The sequence below is a fragment of the Pipistrellus kuhlii genome, unplaced genomic scaffold (assembly GCF_014108245.1).
Source record: "Pipistrellus kuhlii isolate mPipKuh1 unplaced genomic scaffold, mPipKuh1.p scaffold_m20_p_3, whole genome shotgun sequence".
Taxonomy (NCBI): domain Eukaryota; kingdom Metazoa; phylum Chordata; class Mammalia; order Chiroptera; family Vespertilionidae; genus Pipistrellus; species Pipistrellus kuhlii.
The window spans coordinates 48,235,199-48,258,739 of NW_023425529.1; the positions used below are offsets into that span (position 1 = coordinate 48,235,199).

The 23,541-nt window shown below is 48.7% G+C and overlaps 1 protein-coding gene across 1 annotated transcript in view; it reads right to left on the minus strand.

Moving 5' to 3' along the window:
* Positions 1-4,696: 4,696 nt before the first annotated feature.
* The window catches only part of BAZ2A (bromodomain adjacent to zinc finger domain 2A), a 34,693-nt gene continuing 15,848 nt past the window's right edge, over positions 4,697-23,541 (minus strand). The window contains exons 3-30 of the mRNA XM_036457349.2: positions 21,836-21,973; positions 19,724-20,317; positions 18,697-18,882; positions 17,873-18,091; positions 16,948-17,412; positions 16,769-16,829; positions 15,631-15,739; positions 15,118-15,219; positions 14,741-14,951; positions 12,803-12,903; positions 12,433-12,498; positions 12,027-12,254; positions 11,642-11,896; positions 11,069-11,283; positions 10,736-10,810; positions 10,375-10,555; positions 9,383-9,442; positions 9,040-9,184; positions 7,881-8,533; positions 7,499-7,721; positions 7,227-7,382; positions 6,969-7,120; positions 6,509-6,798; positions 6,294-6,426; positions 6,061-6,207; positions 5,448-5,668; positions 5,191-5,334; positions 4,697-5,112 (exon numbers count right to left, since the gene is read on the minus strand). Coding sequence (XP_036313242.1) covers positions 4,947-5,112; positions 5,191-5,334; positions 5,448-5,668; positions 6,061-6,207; positions 6,294-6,426; positions 6,509-6,798; positions 6,969-7,120; positions 7,227-7,382; positions 7,499-7,721; positions 7,881-8,533; positions 9,040-9,184; positions 9,383-9,442; positions 10,375-10,555; positions 10,736-10,810; positions 11,069-11,283; positions 11,642-11,896; positions 12,027-12,254; positions 12,433-12,498; positions 12,803-12,903; positions 14,741-14,951; positions 15,118-15,219; positions 15,631-15,739; positions 16,769-16,829; positions 16,948-17,412; positions 17,873-18,091; positions 18,697-18,882; positions 19,724-20,317; positions 21,836-21,971 — 5,694 coding nt within the window. The 5' untranslated portion in view covers positions 21,972-21,973 and the 3' untranslated portion in view covers positions 4,697-4,946. The remainder of the gene's footprint in view (positions 5,113-5,190; positions 5,335-5,447; positions 5,669-6,060; positions 6,208-6,293; positions 6,427-6,508; positions 6,799-6,968; positions 7,121-7,226; positions 7,383-7,498; positions 7,722-7,880; positions 8,534-9,039; positions 9,185-9,382; positions 9,443-10,374; positions 10,556-10,735; positions 10,811-11,068; positions 11,284-11,641; positions 11,897-12,026; positions 12,255-12,432; positions 12,499-12,802; positions 12,904-14,740; positions 14,952-15,117; positions 15,220-15,630; positions 15,740-16,768; positions 16,830-16,947; positions 17,413-17,872; positions 18,092-18,696; positions 18,883-19,723; positions 20,318-21,835; positions 21,974-23,541) is intronic.

The following is a 23,541-nucleotide window of genomic DNA, read 5'->3' on the forward strand; positions in this document are numbered from 1 at the left end:
CGGCTGCGCTCACTGCCCAAAAAACCTGGCGGGCCGGATCAGACTCCTCTGCGGGCCGCATGTGGCCCGCGGGCCGTAGTTTGAAGACGCCTGCTCTATTCACTAAGCCAAACCGGCTAGGATATGGAATTTCTTTTTGGTGTTTTTGGATTACCTCATATTTTCTCCTAGTTGTTAGTTCATCTTCCCCTCTCCCCTCGGGCCCCATGTCATTTATCTTTAGAGAGAGTGGGAGAGGGAAAGACAGAAACATCCATGTGACAGAAACACATCGATTGGTTGCCTCCAGGCCCCTGCCAGGGTCTGGGCTGGGGAGGAGCCTGCAACCAAGGTACCTGCCCTTGGCCAGAATGGAACCTGGGATTCTTCAGTCCTGAGTCAGAGGCTCTAGTTCTAGTCTATCCACTGAGCCAAACTGGCTAGGTCTGTTAATTCATTTCAAACAGTTCAAACAGGGGTGAGTGATTACATAAAGGAGAGGGGAGGAATAAGTGACACTTTTTCGTGTGAAAAAGCCTACCGGTGGCAGGGGAATTGTAGGGGAGCCTTCAAACTCACAGCTGAGGCCTGGGCTCTTGAAACACTACTGCCTAGTGATTCTGAATTGTCATCATAGAGCCCAGGTAACAGTTTCTCTGCAAGTCACATCTTATCCCATTACAGGTGCTCACAGCATTCTTCAAATATTTAACACCTTGTATTTTTGTTTTCAAATAGAACATCCTCAAGACACTTCCTCAAATGTTCTTTACTAGGCTCGAAGCCTGCCTGTCCCACCTCAGGCCAGTGTTGTTACGGCCCCTCTCACGCTGAGAGGATGGACCCCAGGCTCACTAGGCACTTGGAGGGTGAGTAGAGGTTAGGGAAGATGTGGAATGATGATGGGAGGAAATGTTATTTTTTTAACCTTAGAATTTGAAGAGCTGCCCAGACTTGAAAGCCTGATGGTTCTGAAGCAGGAATAGCTTTTATAATAAGTGGTGGTTATAGGAAGATTAATTTGCGTTGAGGGTGAAAACTCGACCTTCCTGTGCCAAGGGCCATCCCTGGGCGGGGCCACTGCAGCCCAGTTTCATTTCTCTTCCTTTTCTGGCTTATGGATCAGTGAACTCTCACCCCCTCGCTGCCTGCAATGCTCACTCCTGCTGCTCAGGATCAGCGCTGTGGGGCCTCCATGTGGGTGGTAATTCGCAGCACAAAGGCCTTGCTGGAAGGAGGCTGTGGAGTCCTGGACAGAGATCCAGTTTTCTAGAAAAAAATAAGTCACTGCTTTCTCACATGTGTGCTCCACCTCTGGGAGAGCAGCAGCATTGCACTTTGACCTTTTCCAAGAGCAATGAACTTGGATGGGGAAATCAGGTCTAAACTTGCCCCGGGCTCTGACAGACTAGCTTCAGAGCTAAAGGGTTGGTATTAGGAAAGCCAACCCAAATTTTGCGCCTTGTCATACCGATTCTTCCCAACTCCCTCGTGAGCCAAATACTCCATTTCTGTGCTTCCCTACATTTTAGGTTCTTCCAAGAATTAACAGAACCCTCACATTTACTCAGCTTCCCCCTTCCTTTCTTAGGAGGAGCTAGGCATAACACCTGCTTTCCTCTACTCTGTCCTTACCTTCCTGAGGGTTAGGGAGCTGGGGCCTGGAAACAGTTCATGATCCAAGTGCAAACCTTCTTTCGGTTGTTTTGGGGGGTGAGTGCTCTCCTGTATGCACTTAGCACGCTGGACAGGAAAAAGCTTCATTTCTACTCACACACACCTTCTCTTTACCCAGAGGCCTGTACTTTTATTTTCTTCCCCTGTCTCTGCCTATGCCACCCATTTAGCTTATTCTTCCTTTTCTGACCTTTGGTATTCTCCTGTTCCTTCCCTTCAATTTGGTAGAGCTCCATTTTGTCCCATTTCAACCTGTTTTTAATAAAACATAAAACACACACATCTGCCTGCGGTGTCTTACACGCGGGGGAGCTGGGAAGCTGGGCATGGGCCCGTGCTTGCTGCCGCGAAGGCCAAAGCCATGGCTCCCAAGGCGGGTGCCAGGCACGCCCCATCCCGTGTTGCTCCAGCACCTTGGCCAGAGGCACCGGGCCCGACCGCGGGAGCGGAAACTCTGCTCTGGGGCCTTCGTACAGGAGGGACCAGCCTGGAGGTCTGGGATGCACCTTGAAGAGTAAGAGCATACGCTGTCCTGCCTGCTGTCTCCTCCACCAAACCAGCACACTCACCCTGACACCTTGTGCTCCCTGCAGGCACACAGGAGGACCTCTGCTGAAGGGAAGATAAACACACAGTCTTTTGAATCTCTATCAAATGTGGTTTTTATTCAACTGACAAGCACTTTTCTACAGCTGCACTTGTGGAACATCACATGGCAAAAACAGGAGGTTTTTTTCCTCTAGACTTTTTTTTTCTTTTTTTAACCCTTATTAAAAATGAGGTTGGTCCTAAAAATATAGAAAGAAATAAATTTAAATTCACAAAAAACTGTACATTATCAAAAAGTCACTAAAACACCACATTTGGTTATATAAAAAGTCAAGTCCCTTTTGATGTAAAAGGAACGTGGAAACTTGTAGATGTTGATGGTGTGGTTTCTTCCTGTTACCAGACTGATGGGGGAGGGGAAACACAGGAGCAGGGAGTTTTGTGTTTTTAACCTGCCTTCCCTACCAAATACTCTTATTTATCAAGAGAAAATCCACGTAGCTCAGGGGCAGCGAAGAGGAGGAAAGAAAAGTGAGAAATGGCCCCTTTGATCATGCCCTCCCCTCCCCCACAACCCCCACTTCAAACGGAGCTGGGACTCCACCCACGGAAAAGCGCCTGGTCCCTGGGGGAGAGAGGGAGCTGGGAGAGGAACACAAAGTAGGAACAACTGAGGTTTCACTCTCCTGTGCACCTCGCCTCCAAGAGTAAGATTACTCTAGCACATTTTATAGCGGGGAAAACTGCTATGGGGAAGAAGAGCCCCAACTATAACAGTTTCAAACGTTTGACTAACACAAAGTCTTGTTACAGCACAGTTATTTAGATAAAATATAAATATTTATGCATAATATAAAGTCAATTCAAATATTCTTCAATCCACCTCTTATTTAAAAAAAAATCTCGAATAAAATTAAAGGTTTTGAGGTTTTTCTGACAGAAAAGGCGACTTTAGAAATAGGCTAGGGGGAGAAGGGGCATAAAGGAATCAGAAAGGGCTGCCCCGGGACCTACAGCGCCCCACCCCCACCCGTGGCTATTCAGTGCTGCCAGGACAAGGAATGCTCCGCCCCACCTGGCACCTCTCCCAACGGAACATTTCCTGGGTGCCTTAGCGCTCTGCTTGGGCCGCCAGCAGCCACCTCCCCAGTGCAAGTACCCGTAATTTCTGATGGGAGGGGCTCTGCTGAGCAGGAAAGCAGGGGGCTGGGCCCCATGGCTACAGCTGGGAGCTCAGCTTTCCTCTCACGCGTTGGGACTCAGCTTGAACACAGTCACATGGAGGCAGCGGTGGACCCCAACCCTCCTCCTTTTGTGCTCCAGGTTCTCTGCTGCAGGGAAGGGTCCTGGGGGAGGGAGGCGATAGGGAAGGAAAGCACAACTAAACCCCCAGAAGCTCACGGGATTAGGGAAAATCCAGTTCTACCCCTCTCCCTGCAAAAGCTTAAGACTCAACGCTACTGAAAGGAGAGGGAGTTCCTGCTGAAAGATTGCACAGTTTAGAGGCTGGAACAGAAATGACTGGGAGAGAGAGAAGAGCCACAGCCTTGTACCCAGAAAAACTGTTCCTGTGGTTTCCCAAAGACAAAAATACGATGGTGTGAAACAATGGGAAAGATGGGAATAAAAACAGATAGTTGAGGAAATTGAATGGATGCCTTCAAACAATACAGGGGCACAATTAACAGTGTCCTCTCTTTCTCTCTCTCTCTCTCTCTCTCCCTCTCTCTCACACACACACACATACACACATACACACACACACACACACACACACACACGCACGTGTGTGCACGCACGCACACACACCTCAGGCCAGTAGATTGCTACCTGGCGTCCATCTTGGGGTGCGCCCAAACTCAGCAGTAGTTGTCCCTGAGGAGTTCCCGAGAGGGAGTTTGGGGAAGAGGCGGGGTAGGAGGCTGCAAGGCCCAGGGCCCAGGGTGCCTCCCTGTCCCCTCGCAGCTACTGAGCTTCAGAAGAGGCAGGAAACTCGGCATGTGAGGAGCATCCAACACATGAGAGAGGGGATAGCTATCGGCCGAAGATGAGGACAGAAAGACAGGGACCTCTGAACTTTTTTTTCCTTTGAGGGAAAAAGATTTGGAAAAGAATGAAGGAACCCGTACACGATAGTTTTACATTATTGGATGACAGAAAATCTGAAAGGGGGAAGGGGAGGGAAGGTGAAAAACTGAGAGAAAGTGAGAATCAAGGAAGGGACTGAACATGGAAGCAGCATGTTCAGGGCCCGGTGTCCGGCTCGACACACTTGGGAATTAAGTCCACTTTACTGGCCGTCACTGCGGGTCCACACACAGTACAGAGTGTTTCTCGGTTTCACACATTCACTAGAACTATTGCTATTGTTAAATAGCCCCAGAATGCTGGGGCGTGCACAGGGAGGGAGCTGGGAGAGGAAGTAGGGACTTCTTTCCTCCTCCTCCTTTTTAATTAGGAAATAAACAGAAAGGAAAATTATTTTTTTCTGTCTTTTTTTGGCTCTCAGTCCAGAAGGACCTCATTTCTGCCCCTCTCATCTGAGGAGCAGGAGGAGGAAAGGGAGAGAGGGTGCAGGGATAGAGGATGTAGGGTGCTGCCAAAGGTGGAGTCAAATATCAGAGACACGTAGAGAGATGTCTCAGATTTGAGTCGAGACCCAGGCAGCTCAGCAGGTGAGAATGGCAGGTCTGTGTGGAGGGCGGGAGGTGCCGCGGGGACCCCCCCCCCCCCCCAGGGCCTCACAGAGGGGCCTGTTTTCCCTGATAGAACTCCTCCCAGCGGCTCTCAAAGAAGCGGCGCATGATGTGCCCGGCCTTGCCCACTTCAGAGTCGTCCTCATTGAAGGTCTGGCAGTTGTCGAAGACCAGAAGCGCGTCAGCCGCAAACTCCTCGGAGCTGGTGTACCTGCGGGGGAGGCCACGCTGTGAGCTGGTGGGCGTTACAGCAGTCAGAGGGATCAGGAGAGTGCTGAGGTCTACTCACCCTCCTCGGAGCAGCCGCTCCCGCATGGTGGAAAAATCCATGGGGTTTTTAATAATGCGCCGGTAACCGCTCACCAAACGTGGGTTCACAGGCTCCAGAAAAGGCCAGGCTGCATCATGGGACTCCATCTCCATCAAGATAATCCTGTTGTTAAAGAGACAGTGATGGCTGCATCTCAGAAAGCAAATGCACTGACCCTCCCAGCCTTTTCTCTGGTGAAGGTGGAGCCAATTGTCCCCAGAATTCACCCAACTCACTCGCAAAACGTGAGGTCACTGTGATGGTTGCGCCGACGCCGCTTGGACGGAGACAGCCCCTCCTCCGAGTACCGAGGCGGCTGCGCGGGGCTCTCCCGGCCCCTCGGCAGCACGCGGCGCTGGCGGCCATCGCCCTCTGGCAAGCTCAGCGTGTAAGCACTTTTCCGCTTCTGGCCTCGTTTTGGGAAGCCAGGCTTCTGAGCGAATTCTCCTTCTACCTGCTACGAGCAGAAAAAGGTGAGATCAGCAACATCTGCAGATGTACTTGGCGTGCCCTCCAGAGTTCATGACAATTCCTACGGGTCTAAGTGTGACCGAGAAGCTTCCCAATACTTTGACACATCCGGCAGCATGGGGATTTACTCACACGACCCTATACAGGAGGCAATCACTCCCACTTGACAGAAGAAAGCAAGTGAGGCTATAAAATCCATGTGGCTTGTCCAAAGGAGAAACAGAACTCAGGAACCCAAGGTCTCGGAGCACTCAGATCTCCCCAGGACAGATTGTGTCGTGGGGAAAAGTGGTGTTTGTAGGGCTGGTGGTCAATAGGATGAGAAAGAAAGTCTCTGACCTCTGCTTAGGGGTGGGAACGAGAGAGCAGAAGGCTTACCTGGGCCAGACAGACAGCACAGAACCAGTCTCCCTCTGGAACAGTTTCCATCTTGGGCCGATGGCAGTATATGTGGCAGCCACGGTCACACCCGTCACAAAGCAGAAGAAACTCATCATTGTCACCCTTCCGGCACACCAGACAGGTCTAGGCCAAGGTTGTGAGAAGGCAGGTGAGCCCTCCTTCTGCCGGGGACCCCACCCACTGGCTCCCCAGCCTTCCCAGCCTCTCACCACTTTGTTGACAGACTTCTCCCAGGCAATGGACCTCTCCAGCTGGCCCAGGCACAAGCACACCTGCGCCGCACTCCGACACCGCTCCAGTGTCTGGCGCCAGGCCCGAATGCGAGGGGTGATCTCATACGATCTGGAGGGAGAAAGTGGCGATCCTGGGTGAGTAGAATCCAGTAAACTTCTTCCCAAGCCCAAGAATGGGTGCGGTCACTCACATCTCTGCAGCGGTGCCCGCAGGGGCAGCACCGGGGGTGCTGAGCAGGGCCTTCTCCAGCACAACCTCGTGAGCTGGCCAGAGGGGCTCCCGGAGGTACCGCCGCTCCACATTCTGCTCCAGGGCGGCCAGGCGCATCACGGCCAGGTCCAGGGGGTTGGTGGTCTTACGCTGGGGCGCGATTCCTTCCCTGCCTCGACCTCTCCAGGTGATATCCTCCTGGGAGTCGGGGAGATGCTCACAGTAGGCCAAGTCTTCTCGAACAGAGTCTGCGCTAGGACATGTCCAGCCCTGCAGGTATGAGAGGGATAAAACTCTTCCTTGTAAAGAAAATTAAGCACAAAGAAAAACGTGACCCATGAAGGTCACGGGAGATCACTTATGACGAAGAGACCCACGGATTCTTCCCAAAGAGTAATGCCCTCCCTTCAACACCGCCTGCCCAGGGCCGGCCCATGTACCCGGATCTGCAGGTCAGACAGGATGACCCGCTGCTCCAGCTCCTCGACCCCTTGCAGCACAGCCAGGTCCGTCTCATACGTCTTCTCTTTGGGGGACCAGCTCACAATCCCTTCTTGGAAAGCAGGTAACTGACTGGGCTCAAAGATGGAATCTGAGAAGACAGAAGACAGAATGAAAGGCCATCAGGCCACTGTCTACAGCAGCAACTCAGCATCTGCCCTGGGCTGGGAGGCCCAGGCTGGGTCCACGCATCTTACCAGTTAAGGGCCGCAGGCAGACTTCCTTCAAGAAGTCCCTGTGCTTAGTGAGGTGTTTGTGAAGGGCCTTCTCCCGGATGCCTCGTGGGTGCAGGGCCTTGAGCGTGGCATCCAGTGTCTCAGGATCTCGGATCCACCACCAGCCTGAGCACATCTCTGTGGACAGAATGTGTGGATGTGGGTTGGGACGGGAACCAGCATGAATCACACGGTCCACATCCGCCGCCACTCCTGCAGCACTATCACCCCCGCGGCACCCCAAGGGCGCTCACCGGGAGGAACAGGCTGGGCCGTCAGCTGGTTTAGGTAACGCTGCTCCACCTGTTTGAAGAACTTGCTGGGAGGTCTCCCTCTGCGTTTTGGTTGACCCGGCCCTTTGGGACTCTGTGGTGTTTCGCCAGGGTCTCCTTTTTGCCTCTTAGGAGCCCCCCCAGGCAGGGGGGTGGAAGAGCGCTGCACTGGAGAGCAGGGGCTGGCAGCCCCGGGTCTACTCACCTGTGCATGAGAGGAAACAGGGGATGAGGGCTTTGTCATGTTTATGGGACCCTAATGGCTACCTACCCCTTCCCCCAGTCTTAGCAACAGTCCACAGCCAGGCAACGGAGCCTGTGGCAAGAGGAAGTCAAATGCACACCACTAATTCTGGCTACTTACTGGCTTGGAGGAGATAGGCAGCTGAGGGGAGGGAGTGGACTGGTCCTCAGAAACCGCAGGGGGTGGTGTAGGGGCAGCATTGCAGAGCATCTGGGCTGAGAAGTTACACCAGGGGGCTTGACAATCAGAGCTGGATTCTGCCTCTTCAGACTCTGGCTCCTCCAGAGGCTGGGATGTGGTCGGATCCAGTTTTCCAGGGCTGCTGTCAGGTGTGAGGACTGAGCTGCTCAGCAGGGAGCCGTGGCTCTGAGTCTGGCTCAGCCAAGACAGGAAGGCTGACTGGCTGAGGTCATGCTGGCTCTGACCCAGAGACAGAAGGGAGCCTCCTGGCTCCAGGAGCCCATTATGGGTTAGAGGCTGGGACTGGAGCTGGGGCTGGGCATAAGCCTCAAGTGGAGGGTAGGGTTGAGTCTCGGGCTGAAGTTGGACTTGGGGTTCTTCTGAAGCTTGACAGCTGACAGGAGATTTAAGGTGCCTAGATTGCATAGACTCAGGCTTAGTTTTCCGAGGTCGGCCTCGGGCCCGGGCAGGAGAACTGGCAGAGGTGCTGGAGCCAGTTAATTCCCTCTTCAGAGAAAAGGAGGCTGGGCTGGGCGCTGAGGGGGAAGCCACTTTTAAGGAGTCAGGTTCCTGCTTTATCACATCCTCAGGAACTGTAAAGAAAAGTAAAGAGCTTAAGACATACACTGATATATAAGAGGAAAGAAAGAGGGTGTATAGATGCAGGATATACACTTTCTTTTTTTCTTGGTCTTAATGAGATTCTACTGGAACTTATATGCCAATGAAAATAGTATCTGGGAAGAAAATTCTATTCTCCCAAGTAATCAGCAGCTGTATAATTGTAAGCTAATGTTTACGAAGAACCAACTATGTGTCAAGCTCTAATCTAAGAACATTAACTCATTTTAAACCTCTCAATACTCCTATGAAATACATAATACTATTATCATCTCCATTTGATAAATTAAGAAATACTAAAGTATACAGCTGGTAAATGGCAGAGCAGGTACACAGGCAGTCTTCCTATACAGCCTATGCTTTTAACCACGATGGGATACCGATTCTCATAAAATGAAAGATACCTAAGGGACTAGGCAAAGAAATTACTGAACTTTTGTTCAATAGGTCTCCATTCAGGCTCCCATGACACGCCTACCTAAGCTCCCCTCTGTTCCTTCCACAAAGATGCCAGCCAAATAGGGCAGCACCCAGTAGCTGCGTCTGTAACGGTCCTGCCCCAAGGAGAACGCCCGAAGCATCTGGGATGAGTGAAGCAGCTTTTTTCGAAAGAAGAGCTGGCGCTGGGTAGACAATGGAAAAGGAAGATAAATAAAAAACGTATTTCCAGAGTGACAGTGGTGATTTCATTCAGTATATGGGAAAAGAGCACTCGTTCTCAGTTTCCCTATAAAATCGATACCATCTGGGCCCAACTCATAAGGTGATCAATCCTCGCCCCACCTCTTTCTCCAGCTCCTGGGAGGTTAGAAGCAAAATACCTTGCTGAGTTTTTCTATCTGGCGTTCTAGCTCTGGGATGCTAGATGCTGTGACATCAATCTGGAGAAGAAACAAGTGGACAAGAGAAAAAGACGATCAGATTTAAAAAAGAGAAATGCTTCTGACTTGTGAATAATGACAAGTTAAAAATGCCGACACCCAGACCTAGCCGGTTTGGCTCAGAGGAAAGAGCATCGGCCCATGGACTGAAGGGTCCCAGGTTCGATTCCAGTCAAAGGCATGTAGCTCGGTTGCATGAACCTGGTCCTTGTTAGGGCTCGTGTAGGAGGCAACCAATTGATGTGTCTCTCTCTCCTTGTCCTTCCTCTCTCTCTAAAAATCAATGGGAAAATATCCTCAGATAAGGATTAACAACAAAAATGTTGACGCCCTCCCTCCCTAGAGTAAAAAAATTCACATAAAATTTTTTACTCCTCCAAAACTAAACAATTGTTCCTTGGTATCTGCAGGGGATTGCTTCCAGGACGCCCTACAAATATCAAAATCCTACATAAGCTCAAGTCTCTCATGTAAAATAATACATACACCCAACCTCGGATTGAAAATATGTAGTTTTCAATCCAAAATTGGTTGAATCCGTAGATATAAAGCCCATGTATATGGAGGGCAGACTGTATGATTATTCATTTATTTTATTATTATTGCTACTCCTCATCTCAGGATATTTTTCCATTGATTTTTAGGGAGAGAGGAAGAGAGAGGAAAAGAGAAACATTGATGTGAGGGAAACACATCAACTGGTTGCTTCCGGAACGAGCCCCGACCAGGGCCTGGACCAGGGAGGAGCCTGCAACCACAGTAGGTGCCCTTGACTGGAATCAAACCGGTGACCCCTTGGTCTGCTGGCTGCTGCTCTATCCACTGAGCCAAGTGTGAGTGGAAGTGGACCTGCACAGTGTAAACCCATGTTGTTTAAGAGTCAACTATATTCCCTTTCCCAACTCCAATATTCCTCGGTCTAAGGCTAGTACCTCTCCATCTCTTCGACCCCTGCGGCCATGCACAGCTGCTGTGCTCTCCTCCTCTTCTTCCTCTTCCAGGCCACTAGTCTCCTCCATGATCCGAGAGCTGCGCCTCCGCCCTAGGCCTTCTTCCAGCCCCTGCATCTCCACTTCAGCCCGCCCAGTTCGCTTGGCCAGAGCAGTTTTCAGTCTTGAAACAGAGATTAAGAGAAACTGTGGTGAGGAATGTGATATTACCACAAAAGGAATACCTGGAATCCCGAGTCCTGGGGTAAGGTTCCGACCTCAGGGGAGGGACTAAGAAGCATCAGATGCTGGGCAAAAGCTTCCCCCTTTCTCTCTCTGGACCCTCCCTCTGTCCTTTCCCTACCTCCGGAGCCGGCCTTCCACAATCCACTTGTTCTTCCTGTAGTTGGACATACTCTCCAGAGTCTTGTCAATCTCACTGCAGGAGAAAAGGAAATGGATTTTGAGGTAAACTGGCAACTCTCACAAAAAAGGGAAGCTCAAAAAAAAGGAGGCTGCAGCCTAAAGCCTGGATTGAACAGGTGGCAGTGGAGGCACTAAGATTCAGTCCCAGGCCACTCCAGCACCCCCAGAGCCTGGCAGTGGATACACATCGCCCAGGACTCTAGATGGCTGACCCCTCCCTGTCCATTTCTGACCCGGGCATACAATAACCGTCCCCAGCCCTGCTCCTCACTTGATGATGAGGGTAGAGCCATTGAGCTCATGTACAAGGAAGGCCAGGACGGCAGCTTTCTGCTGGGGGGGCTGGGCCTGAAAAGGCTGGGTGCGCAGGCTGTCACAGAGGACCGGCTCCACTCCGTATGCCATGAGGAAGCAGCGCAGGATCTCAGATACGTTGTCTCTCGTCAGTGGGATCTCCGACACCTTTTCCCCCAAGATCTTTAAGGACTGTTTGGAGAACATAATGGAAGTTAGGAGAGAAAGAACAGCTCAAGTTGCATGAATCTGGAAGAGGAAAATACAGGAGAGAACTGGAGCTAAGATAGGAAAAGAATGAAAGTTGCTAGGACGAGATGAGAGAGGACAAAGGTGCAAAAGAAAAGCAGTAAAAGAAGAATGAACAAAATAAGCAGAGGGAGGTCAGGAAGAAAAATGAAACAGAAGGAAAGAATACAAGGAAAACAAATTCTCTCTTCATTTGTCCCGATCACTTTAGGAAGGGGCTTTCGTAAGTTTAACTGAAAGAGAAAGACTGAGAGAGAGCACTGGGTCCCAGCCCTCCCAGCTACCTCGGAAAAGACCTCACCTGGCAGTGGGAGGGCAAGCCAGGGTCGTAGAGTGCAGCCTTCAGGAGCCGCACCAGCAGATCTTGCACCTCGCCCACGCTGTCGCCTTGATACAGAAGTCCCTCTTGCAGGACCCCTAAGCTGGGTACATCTTTGGCAGGGTCGAAGCCCAGCACCTTGCCAAAGCTGTGCAGGAACTCCACAATGGTCAAGCAGTCTGAGAAGGCCTCGCTAGGCAGGATCAGACCAGGGATGTGTGCGAAGTCAGGCAGAGGCTGTAAAGATAAAAGTGGAAGCGGGTTCTGTCAAAGACTGGAGGACAACCGTTTGGGTATCTAGGAGGTCCTTCCTTTAATCGAAGTGTCTTCATAACTGGCCCCTGCAGGACCCGGGAGCCCTCACTACCTGGTGGTCAGTCAGACACATATCCTCTGTGGGCTTCTTCATCTCCTCCAAGATCATCTGCTGCCTCTGCCGCTCCTCCAAGCATCTCTTCATGACCTGCGTTTTATCGGCTTTACAGGCTGGCTTGGCTTTGGCCACCTCCTCCTTTTCCTTCGTTTTTACCTTCTCCTTCTTCTCCCTCTTGACCTTTTCCTTCAGTTTGTCCTGCTTTGTCTTTACCTTCTCAGCCTATCCACACAAGGGAGAGAGGAATCAACAGTGCCATAAAAATTCCAGTCACCACCCTTCCCTATTCCCCTTCCTCCCACCCCAGAGCTCAGAAACAACTATAAAAAAGACCAACTCATATGTCTTGCAAAATAAGTGTGGTGACTTCAAAGTTATACTTGTGTGTACATGCACCTACCTTGGATTTCTTCTTAGCTTCCTTCTGCTTTAAGCTCTTGGTCTCTTGTTTCCGCTTGTTTCTGGCCTGTAAACCATAAGGGAAGTCATTTCTCCTCAAACTCTGAAAGCATCTCTGCTTGGGCTAGGATTCCAAAAAGACAAGGATGCTGGGGAGGAGAGGTGAGAGATGGGATAAGGGGTTGGCAATGGATTCTTTCTCTCACCCTGGAGATGCCCACATTAGTTTTGAACAAGCCCAATTCCCTAAGTCATCCCCCTCAAAATTCCACGTAATCAAGGTGTGCTTACTACATGGAGGTTGCCAGATGTAGAAAAGAACTGGTTAACAGGAAATGTTAACCCACTGTGTGATCTCTGATGTCCCTCACCTGCCCTTGGGTAGTAGTCTGACACTCTCCACGTTGAATCTTCTGCTTCATCTTCTTCTTGATTTTATTCATCTTTGCTTTATCGTCCTCATTCAGTGCTTCTGTGAGCACAGACAGAAAAATAAAGAGTGAAGCAGGCAAATGAATCTCCATCATTCAGAGCAACATATGCGTATCACAAAGCGGGTTTTCCCAAGCAACTCCCTGGAGAATCTAGAAGTTGTGTATGTGTGTGATTTAAAGATATATTTTATTTCTTTATTTATTTTTAAGAGATTTAAAATTTTATTTTTTGAAACAGAGGAAGGGAGAGAGGGGAAGGGGGGGTGGATATTGATATGAGAGCAAAATGTTGATCGGCTGCCTCTTGCACACCCACACTGGGGATGGAGCCCACAACCCAGGCATGTGCCGAGCAGGAATTGAACAGGCAATCTTTTGGTGCACAAAGCAATACACCAACCAACGAAGGCACACTGTTAAGGACTTTCTGTTGTTGTTGTTGTTGTTTTAAGTATACAAAATAAAATGTTGAGGTTGGGGCCAATGTAGAAGAGGCACCTGCTATGGGAGTAGAACAAAGAACTCAATTGGTATCTTTGGCCCAGTACCAGCCTCTGGAACAGTCTGCTTTGCTTAAGAAGGGGTCCTAAAGGCCACGATGGCAGAGTAGCCTCATAGCCTAACCATCTCCCTACTATTTGACAAGGGCAGCAACCTACAGACTTGATTTTAGAGCGGAGAATAGAAACAGAAAATCAAATTGCCAGGGAAAGACAGTGGTCTCCAGACTTGGAAGTAACGATTAACCAAGAAAGAAGGGCCCGAGTAATGGACATCTCGGTGCAATGAGTTCAATACTGACAGAGCTGCTGTTCATGCTCAGTTCCTATGTCTTGCTCTATAGAAAGATTTACATTTCTTCCCCTTTGAAAAACTGAATATTAAATGTGATTCTGCAAACAACAGAATGTTTTAGAATGGAGGTTTCTGATATAATAGTACCTATTCTATTCTGGCAAAGAAACACTACCACATCTGTACAACAATCCTGTAGGTTGGACAGATACTATCTGCAGATGAACCACTTTAGGCTTCTATCTATTAAAATATAAGTGACTGGTTCTAGGTCACACAGTCAGAAACTAGCAGAGCTGGAACTTTTAATTAGGAGTCAGAAGACTACACATTTTTTCAAATTTTTCATACTATATCAGGGTAAATGTTAATAATTATTAAAATATTAGACATTTTCTACCTATCTATCCCACTAAAACAGTGCCAATTATCTTTTGGATTCAGATATGAATTCTGAACCTCCATGATGGCAGCAATGAGTAAAGTAAGAGTATATAACCCACATCAGTAAGATAAAAAGCTGAAAAGACAGTAAAAAGGACATGAAAGCCCTCTTCTCTCATCACATTTGGGGACTGCACAAGGCTCCACTAGTAAGAGCAATGCAAGAAACTAGTCGTTAAAAAAGTGCCATCAAAGAGCTGGTGCCAAGAGATGAAAAAGGTTGAAAATCACTGGCATGGGGATACAGTCAATAATATTGTAATAACTCTGTACAATGCCAGGTAGGTAAAAAATTTATTTCATAAATTATATAATTGTCTAACCGCTATGCTGGACACCTAAAACTTAACAAACAAACAAAAATATTGAGCCCTAGCTGGTTTGGCTCAGTGGATGGGCCTGCAGAGTGAAGGGTCCTGGGTTCAATTTCCGGTCAAGGGCATATGCCTAGATTTTGGGCTTGATCCCCAATATAGGGTGTGCAGGAAGTAGCCAATCAATGATTCTCTCTCATCATTGATGTTTCTATCTCTCTCTCCTTTCCTCTATGAATTCAATAAAAATATATTAAAATGTATATATTCATAGAGAATGTTAACCGTAAATGGAAAAGATAAACGAGAACTAGCACTGTACCTTGGGCCTCCAGTTTCTTTAGGAAGCGGTTGTCTGTCTTATTCAATAGCTCAGTGATTTTGGCCTTGGGTGGCCGACCTCGGCCCCGTTTCACCTTGGGAGCTTCCTTGGTCTTGGCATTCTCAGTGTTTCGAGGTCGGCCCCGTTTCCCAGTAATTGCCTGAATCCTAGACGGGATCTCCTCTGCTGACAGCTGTATCCACCGCAAGCCCTAAGATAATGAGGAACAGTTACTATGGGAGGGAGTCAGTGCAAGTCTCCTGGTGCTCTGAACCATTCAATGCCCCGGAACCTCCAAACCCCACAAAAAGAAAGTTGCAGCCTATCTACCAACCCTTTCTCAGGGACAAAAGTGTATTTAACCCTTGGGTCTGTACCTCTGGTGTGTCTCTCTCTTCAAAGAAATCTCCAACAGGCATGCGGGGACTGAAGCTGAAGTGCTCGCGGCGGACACTGTGCACCACGTTGCGGTTCAGGTACTAGAAGGAAGAGATAAAGTTGCATTAATGCCCGGCCAGTGTGGCTCAGTGGTTGAGCATCAACCTATGAACCAGAAGGTCATGATTCAATTCCCAGTCAGGGTACATGTCAAGTTGCAGGCTTGATCCCCAGTGTGCGGCGTGCAGGAGGCAGCCGATCAATGATTCTCATCATTGATGTTTCTATCTATCTCTATCCCTCTCTGAAAGCAATAAAAATATAGCTAAAAAAAAAAAAAAAAGTAATGAAACAAAACAAAAAAATGGCATTAATGAAGTCATAACCCTACCAAAATGCTTGTCCAGCAATAGCACAAGAACAGTCCCCAAAGCAGACAATGGCAGCCTGTTGCCACTGGACCCAAGAAAGGAATATGTACTTCCCTTAAAAGCCTATGAAAGCTACGTTACCTTGATCACTTCTGGGAACTGTTTCATCCTCTTCCCACAGGGACCATAATACCAGGTCTCCCCCTGCCATCTGTGGCTGCCCTTCTTGATTCGCACCTCTCTCCGCCACCTGCCAGAGAAGCACACGGGCCCTGCCGCCAGGTCACACCCCTATCCCCTCTCAAGGAGTCAAACCCACTGAGTAATGATCCTCCCCACGTCTCTCTCATTAGAACTGCACGTAGATGCAAACGCTGCCTGAGATACAAGCTTGGCTAGATGGCAGGCCTGAGTGCTACAAACCCCGCAGGGCCTCAGGGGAAAGAAACAGGCCAAGCTGCACAAGCCGAGAAAGGCCTCCACGCCTCCTCTTACAAAGCCAGTGATACGAGCAGCCAGAAACCTCCCATCACTGAGGGCATGCAGGGAAATGACTGGGTTTCCAATGAAGAGGATAAAGACCTAAGGGAATGAAGGCAGAAACGACAGGATAGGGGAGGAAAGAGGACGAGTAAACTCACTGCTGACTCCATGAAATGACTCCGAAGGCCATGGTTTAGTAAAGAACTCTGTGTTCTGAGCAACAGATTATTCTAAGCCTAAGCCTTATCTTTCTCTCAAAACTTTAAGCAGAACTCAGACTTGGTGACGAGCAGCCTAGGGGCAGGGGTGGGGAAGATCAGGAAGGCACTGATTCCTACAAGGCACTTGGTGTCAAATGACTTGTTCATTTTGGTCACGTACTGTTCTTACCATTACCTCTCTGAAGAACATTTTAAAAAGAAGCCAATTCATTGGGACTAAGCCACACACCATTCACACTGCTAGCCATTCTCTAGGCCTATAGGACAAGTCAGCTAATTTGAATATCTGAGCCCTAGGGTCACCGCCTGGGTTTGGAAATGATAGTAACTGTAGCTCTCCGAATAAAAAACTGAGTGGCCACAAGATGAGGAAAGAATAAGTGAGGGGAGGCAGACCCTGAGAGGAAGGAAAGCCTAGGAACCTCATGAGAAACATTATCATTGTAGATAATTGTACTTTAATCCACTATTGTCTAGCCCACTCATCCCCTTCTCAGATGACGAGCTCCCTTCCTTCTTCCTAGAGTCGTTCATTAAATTTGTCAAAGTCACATACAGCAAACTAAAGCATTTACCCATGTTGGAGGGGAAGACGAACTTCTTCTGGGGTAGCAATTCGTCTCCTTAGAACATCACCTTGGAAAAAAATAGGGGATGCTGAAATAAGAATTCAGCAAAATAATGAAACAACAGGACAGCAGGGTAGGGCTTTTCCTGGAACCAGCTAGGGATGGAAAAGAATCTGGACACTCACCACCAGCAGAAGTAGTGGCTCCTTCTCCACGGACTTCTTCCAAGTCAGCAGTGGTTTCAGAGAAGCTGCTCACGTCCTTATCCGCTGGGGAGGCTGTTGGGAAGGCAGCTGCAGGGGAAGCTTCGGTGGGTGCTTTTGGGGAGGTCACTGGTGAGGCCGGCAAGGAGACTTCTGAGGAGATGGGTGGGAAGGCTGGGGAGGAGGCCGGAGAGACCGTGGGGAAGACTGCTGGGGAGGCGGCCGGGGAGGCTTCTGGAGAGAGATCTGTGGAGGCTGTGGGACAAACTGCCAGGGGGATGGCCGGGGAGGCTGAGGGTGAGATTGCTGGTGAGGCTGTTGGATGCAGCTGAAGAGTGGATGAATGGTCAGGGGCTGGCTGGGTCAGAGGTGGTGGGAAGTCTGAGGCCGCCTGAGTCTCCATTTCTTGTTCTGCATCACTACCATTATTCAGGTCAAAGCCGTTATCTAGAATCCAAAGGGACAGGATGGGTAAAGGAAAAATGGTGTCATATAAAACAAGAAGATCTACTCAGTCAAACCTGAACTAAGATAAACAGGGCTACTTCAAGGGCTTGTCCTGAGAGTTGGTAAAAGAGAATTAGCCTCTGGCTGTCCTCCCCATTCATGAAGGTTAAAGGGCAAAGTTGCTGCTGCTGTCACTGTGTGAAGAAGCACCTTTTACCTGGAGCCTCTGGCCTTTTTCCTGCAAATTCCAAACCTCACAAGTCCTTCTGGGCACAGGGCAGAAGTGAGAGTGGAGCAACCTATGCCTTTTTAATTCCCACCACACACTACCCCAGCGCCCCCTCAGATCCCAGCAGATGCTTTCACAGATATCCCACCCCTAAGGCCCTAACTTTGGAACAGTGTTCTCTCACTTTTTCCCGGGCCAAGGATTTTCTTTGTCCTACCTCTCCTCACTTACCTTGCAGGACAGACTCCCCAAGGACAGGTGGAGAGGTGGGGCTGTCAAAAATAGAAGCTGAAGTTTGACTGTCATCTGCCAGGAGACTGAAGGCAGTGGCATTATTGAGGGAAGGACAATCAAGGGCAGAGATCACAGGGCTGTCCTCAAGAGGCAGCTTGTCCTCTGCATCCATCAGCTCCTCATCGTCTATACCATAGAGTCCTCCACTTACTGGCTCTTCAGGGGGCGAAAAAATCAGAAAGCAAGATTTAAGAAATACTTGTCTGACTATATCTAATCCTAGTCCCCACAGTGTAAAGGTTCTTTCTTATAATAAATTAGGGAAATTTTATAGCCCTCTTTAATAAAGTCACCAGGCTATAGGGATCATAAAAGCTTCAAGTGGAAATGAAGGGAAAAGCACAAGCCCTGTAATAACCAATAGACCAATGCAAAAAATTCTAGCATCTATCACAAAATAAGCCTTTCTTGTATTTCAGTGGGGCAAAAGGTAATTGTTCACTGGCAAATGTCTTTCTACTTAGTAGGAACCCAAACAGCCTAACTGTGTGGTAATAAGTCTCGATCCAGTGAATTATTAAAGCCAGGGCTCGTGGCCAAAAGAACATTGGGAGAGAACCTGGGAAATGAACCAATTCAGCTCAGAGTGCAGTTGGCCCGGTCAGGCTAGGGGCATGAGACTGTGGTCTGCCACAGGAGTATCTGGAGGTCTCAATACCCGAATCCCAAATCCTTTCCCTGGTTTACTACCTATTCCAGGTGACAGAAGCTGGCTATCCTTCTGCATGGTTAAGTTGAAGGGAACCAGCCTCCAAGCCTACCTGGCGCCAGGGTGTTAAAGGGCTCCAGAGAGACTTCACTGAGAATTGGAGTGTCTTCCAGTTGATCAGGAAGATGTGAAGGGTCATCTAAGCAGCTCACTGTGGGGTCAGGGACCAAGACTGAGACTTCTTGGTGTAATGATTCCACAGAAGGGATGGAGCCATTGTAGCCACACATCTTCAATTCTAGGAAATACCAGGAAAGAGCAAAAGGAAAAACGGTGTTTTCGCCTGGTTTATATAGCCATATAAAGCAGTCGTTCTTCACTAGAGGGATATTCATTCTTTCAACATTTATAGGTGCGAGTTCTATGTCAGATACCTTTCATATCAAGATATCTTCAGTAAGCAGAATCCTTACTGAGTACTATTAAAATCCTATAGCAGGAATGGGGTCTGAGACAAAACTCCCACCATGTTGGCAACCGTTTCCCCTATTCAGTGTAAACAGATGATTTCATAGGGTGCTCCCCCTTATCCTTGGAATCAATAGCAAACTAAGCATTTATCTATTTAAAGGGCAAAGTTGAGAGGGAAGATCACATTTATCACTGCCAACAACAAAAAAGAAGGAATCTGTGAGCAGACAAACAATGGTATGCTCTACCTGCTTCCTTCCTTCCTTTAAGTACCAATCACTACTAGGGCTCAGGCCGCTTAGCAGCCAGTCTAGCCCGGCCATAGTCAAGTCAAATTGACCTCAATGCTCCCTGCTAGTGCCCCAACCCCTTCCTATATTTTGGAAGAAGCTCTGATACAACAGTGTCAGTTGGGGCTGTTTCAGGCTCGCCCACCTGCCCTCTTCAGGCCAGCAGCTCTGCATGAGCTTGAAATAATTTGCACTCCCACTCATGAGCTGGTGCTGCTGCCACAAAAACACCAGCCACTTGGCTCTGCTAACCACCAACATGCAAATCAGCCTCCACTGCAGAGAGCTGGAAAGACAAGTTTTCCTCACCTCAAAAAGCCACTACCTCCCCATAGCCCCATTTTCCTATTCCCAACCAAGCTCCCAGCCCAGTCATACCTGGCTGCTCTTCTTCCAGCTCCAGGCTGCCTACCAAGCCAGTGCCATTCTCTGCCACAACTGAAGTCAGCTCCTTTTCTGCCTCCTCATCAGGATGAATACCACTGCCCACCTCCTGGGAGGGCGCAAAAGTCTGGATGCTGGAGCCCAACATGGGAGAAGTCTGAGGGGAGGTGAAAAAACTAGGAGGTCCATTGGGCATCACCTCAAAATTCTGGTCAGGAAAGGAATCATACAGTTCCTGTGAGTCGAAGTTAAGCCCCATGGGACTCTGGGTACCGTTGGCCCAGAACTCTTGGCTCCCAGCCCGAAGGTTAGTGTTGTGACTTGGGGATGAAGGTTGGCGGCTGCCTCCAAGAATACCATTGAGTGGGTATTGTCCCCCCGAGAACTGGGAGAGAAGGGGTGGGTCCTTGAGGTTGCTGCCAGGATTGGCGGGTTGGTACTGTGGGTAGTTCCAGAGACAGTCGTAGGCCACGTTGGGGTGATGGAGGTGTGAGGTGCTGGAGGAGTGGGGAGCAGAGTTCAAAATCCCTGAAGTAGTAGTGTGAGATACAGTAGATAAGCCATTAACATTCACATCCCCATTCAAACCTGGCAGGAAAGGGAGGAAAAGGGTCAGTTACAGATACGTGTGCAAGTAATTCTACCAACTCTAACCAAAAGAATAACACTGACTAGAAAAAGGGAAGGTGAAGGGGAGGGAATTCCCCCTCTGCTATATTTATATCTTTTTGGTCTCCAGGGAACACCCAACACAGATGCTCCTGTATATAAGCTCAGCAACTGCTGCTGCCACTAGTGAGTAGGGGGCTGGGAGCTCTCCTGGTCTACCACAGGAGTGAACAGCAGAGAGCTGGCTGCTCCTGAGCTCAGGGCTTTTCATTCTGTTTAAATGAAGCTATTTGCAGGTTCCCTACAGTGACTTGCATTCTTCCCCATCCTCACTCCCTAGAGGAATTTTCCCCTGGAGTGGCATGACTGAATTCTCCTGGCCCCTCTTCTCCCCAGTGCCTATTTGGCCCACAGTGGGACCAGAGGGGACAGCCTTCACCTCACTGGCACATGCAGATCCAGCACTTTGTGGTGGGCTAAGAATAGAATTTGCAGTCACCACAGCAGCAAGATCCCGCTCAGAAGACTTGGATGGGCCCCTCCCTATAGGTACTAGGGTAGGGTGGAGGGGGATCTCTGCATGACCAGTACTGCAGATTTCAATTCTCAACACTAATGGCAACCTCTACACTCAATAAAAAGGAACCAAGATATAAGGAAGGTGGGGCAAAAGGCGTCCTCCAAGTGAAATAAGGGACTTCTATCTCCCTGCAACCTTATGGAGGGGAGGAGGGACGGGTGGGCAGTGTACGCCTATGGTAGTATTTTTTTGCTGTAAGGAAGAAGTGAAGCACTGGGCTTCTCTCTGCTTCCAAGCGAGTACCTGAAACCCAGGCAAGATTATAGAGAGGTGCTTGGCAGAGCCATGGTTCAGAGCAAATGATAAGCCAAATCCAGGAAAAGGCCTGATCCTGGCTATAACAAGTCCAGCTGGAATTATAATAGATGTTTCTCTCTGGGGAACTAGATAAGCAAGCATTAAAAATCTCCCTGCCCCTATCTTCCATCTTCAAGGGCAGGAGGTGGCACAAGCATTCTGCCCTCTTTTCGGTTGCACAAATTAAAAGGGAAACACATACCAACCTTTAACCCCACCCTTACCCCCCACCCCATCCTCAGGGTGGCTTCTCTAACCTCTAAATACAGCTTCCCTGACCTCTCTCATGGGTCCCACCTGATTATAGAAGCCTTAGCCACCACCACTCCCTGGCACAGCCAGGGAACAAGGAGAGCAGGCTAAGATGAAAAAGCCAGGATCTTTTCAATCCCTTCCAACCTTTAGTCAAGACTAAAAGTATTGCTTTCATTACCCCCTAGAATTTGTCCTTAGAAGCTTGATTTCCCTCCGGCAGCTGAAATTCGAAGGATTCCCCCCGCCCCCTCTCCCGGCACAGAGCTGAGGTAGCCAGCCCAGAGGAGACCCGAATTTTGTCCCATTAACCTGCTCTAAAGGAACAATGCCCGCTCCCATTCCAGGCCGTGTGGCCTCGCACTCACTTTTCCCTTGCTGGGGGAAGTTCATGGGAGACCCGTTAGTGTAGAGGCCCTCCCCTGAGGAGGGGGAGGGTTTCAGTCCTGAGGCAGCAGGTGCAGGGGGAAGGCCAGTAAAGTTAAAATGGTCGTTGGCCTCCATTTCTGTAGGAGGAGAGAGAGGGGGGGGAAATACTGGTGGTTAAACAAAGTAATGTCACTTGGAATTCTTACTTCTATCTACTTACCCTTCTCCTACCTAAGTACTAGTGGGAAGGTAGAGACTGAGGATAAGAGGAAGAAACATACTCCTAAACTGGACATTGACCAAACAGAAAAGTCTTTTGAAGTCAGCCTTGTACTGATAAAAGAGTTAGTGAGGAAAACAAAGACACAAGCCTGCAGGGGTCTTCCCCCTGTGTTAGCCCTACCCTTTTAAAAATATATACTTTTTTTTTTAAATTGATTTCAGAGAGGAAGGGAGGGGGAGAGAAAGAAACATCAATGATGAATCACCAATCAGCTGCCTCCCGCATGTCCCGCATGTGCCCTGACTGGGAACTGAACGGTGACCTCCAGTTCATAGGTCAATGCTCAAGCACTGAACCACACTGGCCAAGCTAGCCCTACCCTCCTCAATCCCAGTCCAAGTTACCCTTCTATGTTAGATATTAGCCCCCTATTGTAACATTTAACATTCTCCATCTTTTGGGGGGCTTTCCCTTCAAAGCAAGGCCAGAGTCCACAGGTTCTCAAAGCCATCTTTCTTTTTCTTTTCTTTTTCTTTCTTTTTTTTTTTTTTTTGTGTATATTTTTATTGATTTTTAAAATTTATTTCAGAGAGAAAAGGAGAGGGAGAGATAGAAACATTAATGATGAGAGAATCATTGATCTGCTACCTCCTGCACACCCCATACTGTGGATTAAGTCTGCAACCTGGGCATGCCTTGACTAGAAATCGAACCCCCTGACCTCCTGGTTCATGGGTTGATGCTCAATCACTGAGCCACGCCAGCCTGGCTCAAAGCCACCTTATTTATAGGAAGCCACAGAAATGGGGGTATTTAAAAAAAAGAAAGAAATGGGGGTATTGGCTGAAAGGTATATTTGATATATGTATATCCTTTGTGTTGTTGTTATTATAGTCTAGTTAAACAGTTTTTTTAATTTTTGCTTATTGATTTCAGTGAGGAATGGAGATGGGGAGATAGAAACATCAATGATGAGAGAGAATCACTGACTGCCTGGCTGCCTCCTGCACACCCCTACAAGGGATCAAGCCTGAAACCCAGGCATGTGCCCTGAATGGGAATCGAACCATGACCTCCTGGTTCATAGATCAACACTCAACCACTGTGCCACACCAGTTGGGCTCAAGTTAAACAATTTCCACGTTATCCTATCCCGAGTCCTAGATATCTGAAGAAGATATTGTTACCTTAGTAAAGGGATTTGAAAAGGAGAATACATTTCAGGAAAGATGATCATAATGGCAAAATTCAAATCATCCAGCAACACTTTTTTTTTTCCATGGGACATACCATGCTCTCCAAGAATTCAGCTCAGAAAAGTGTCAGAGGTTAAATAAGAGGGTGTCTCAAGGAATATTACTGTTATATCTACTATGGTTCATAACCTTCCGGTTTTGTGGTTTAAATGTAAAAGGATACAGCTACATATTTATATTTGTAAAGTACAGTGGTGCATGGGGAGGCAGTAGTTAAAAAAGCTTT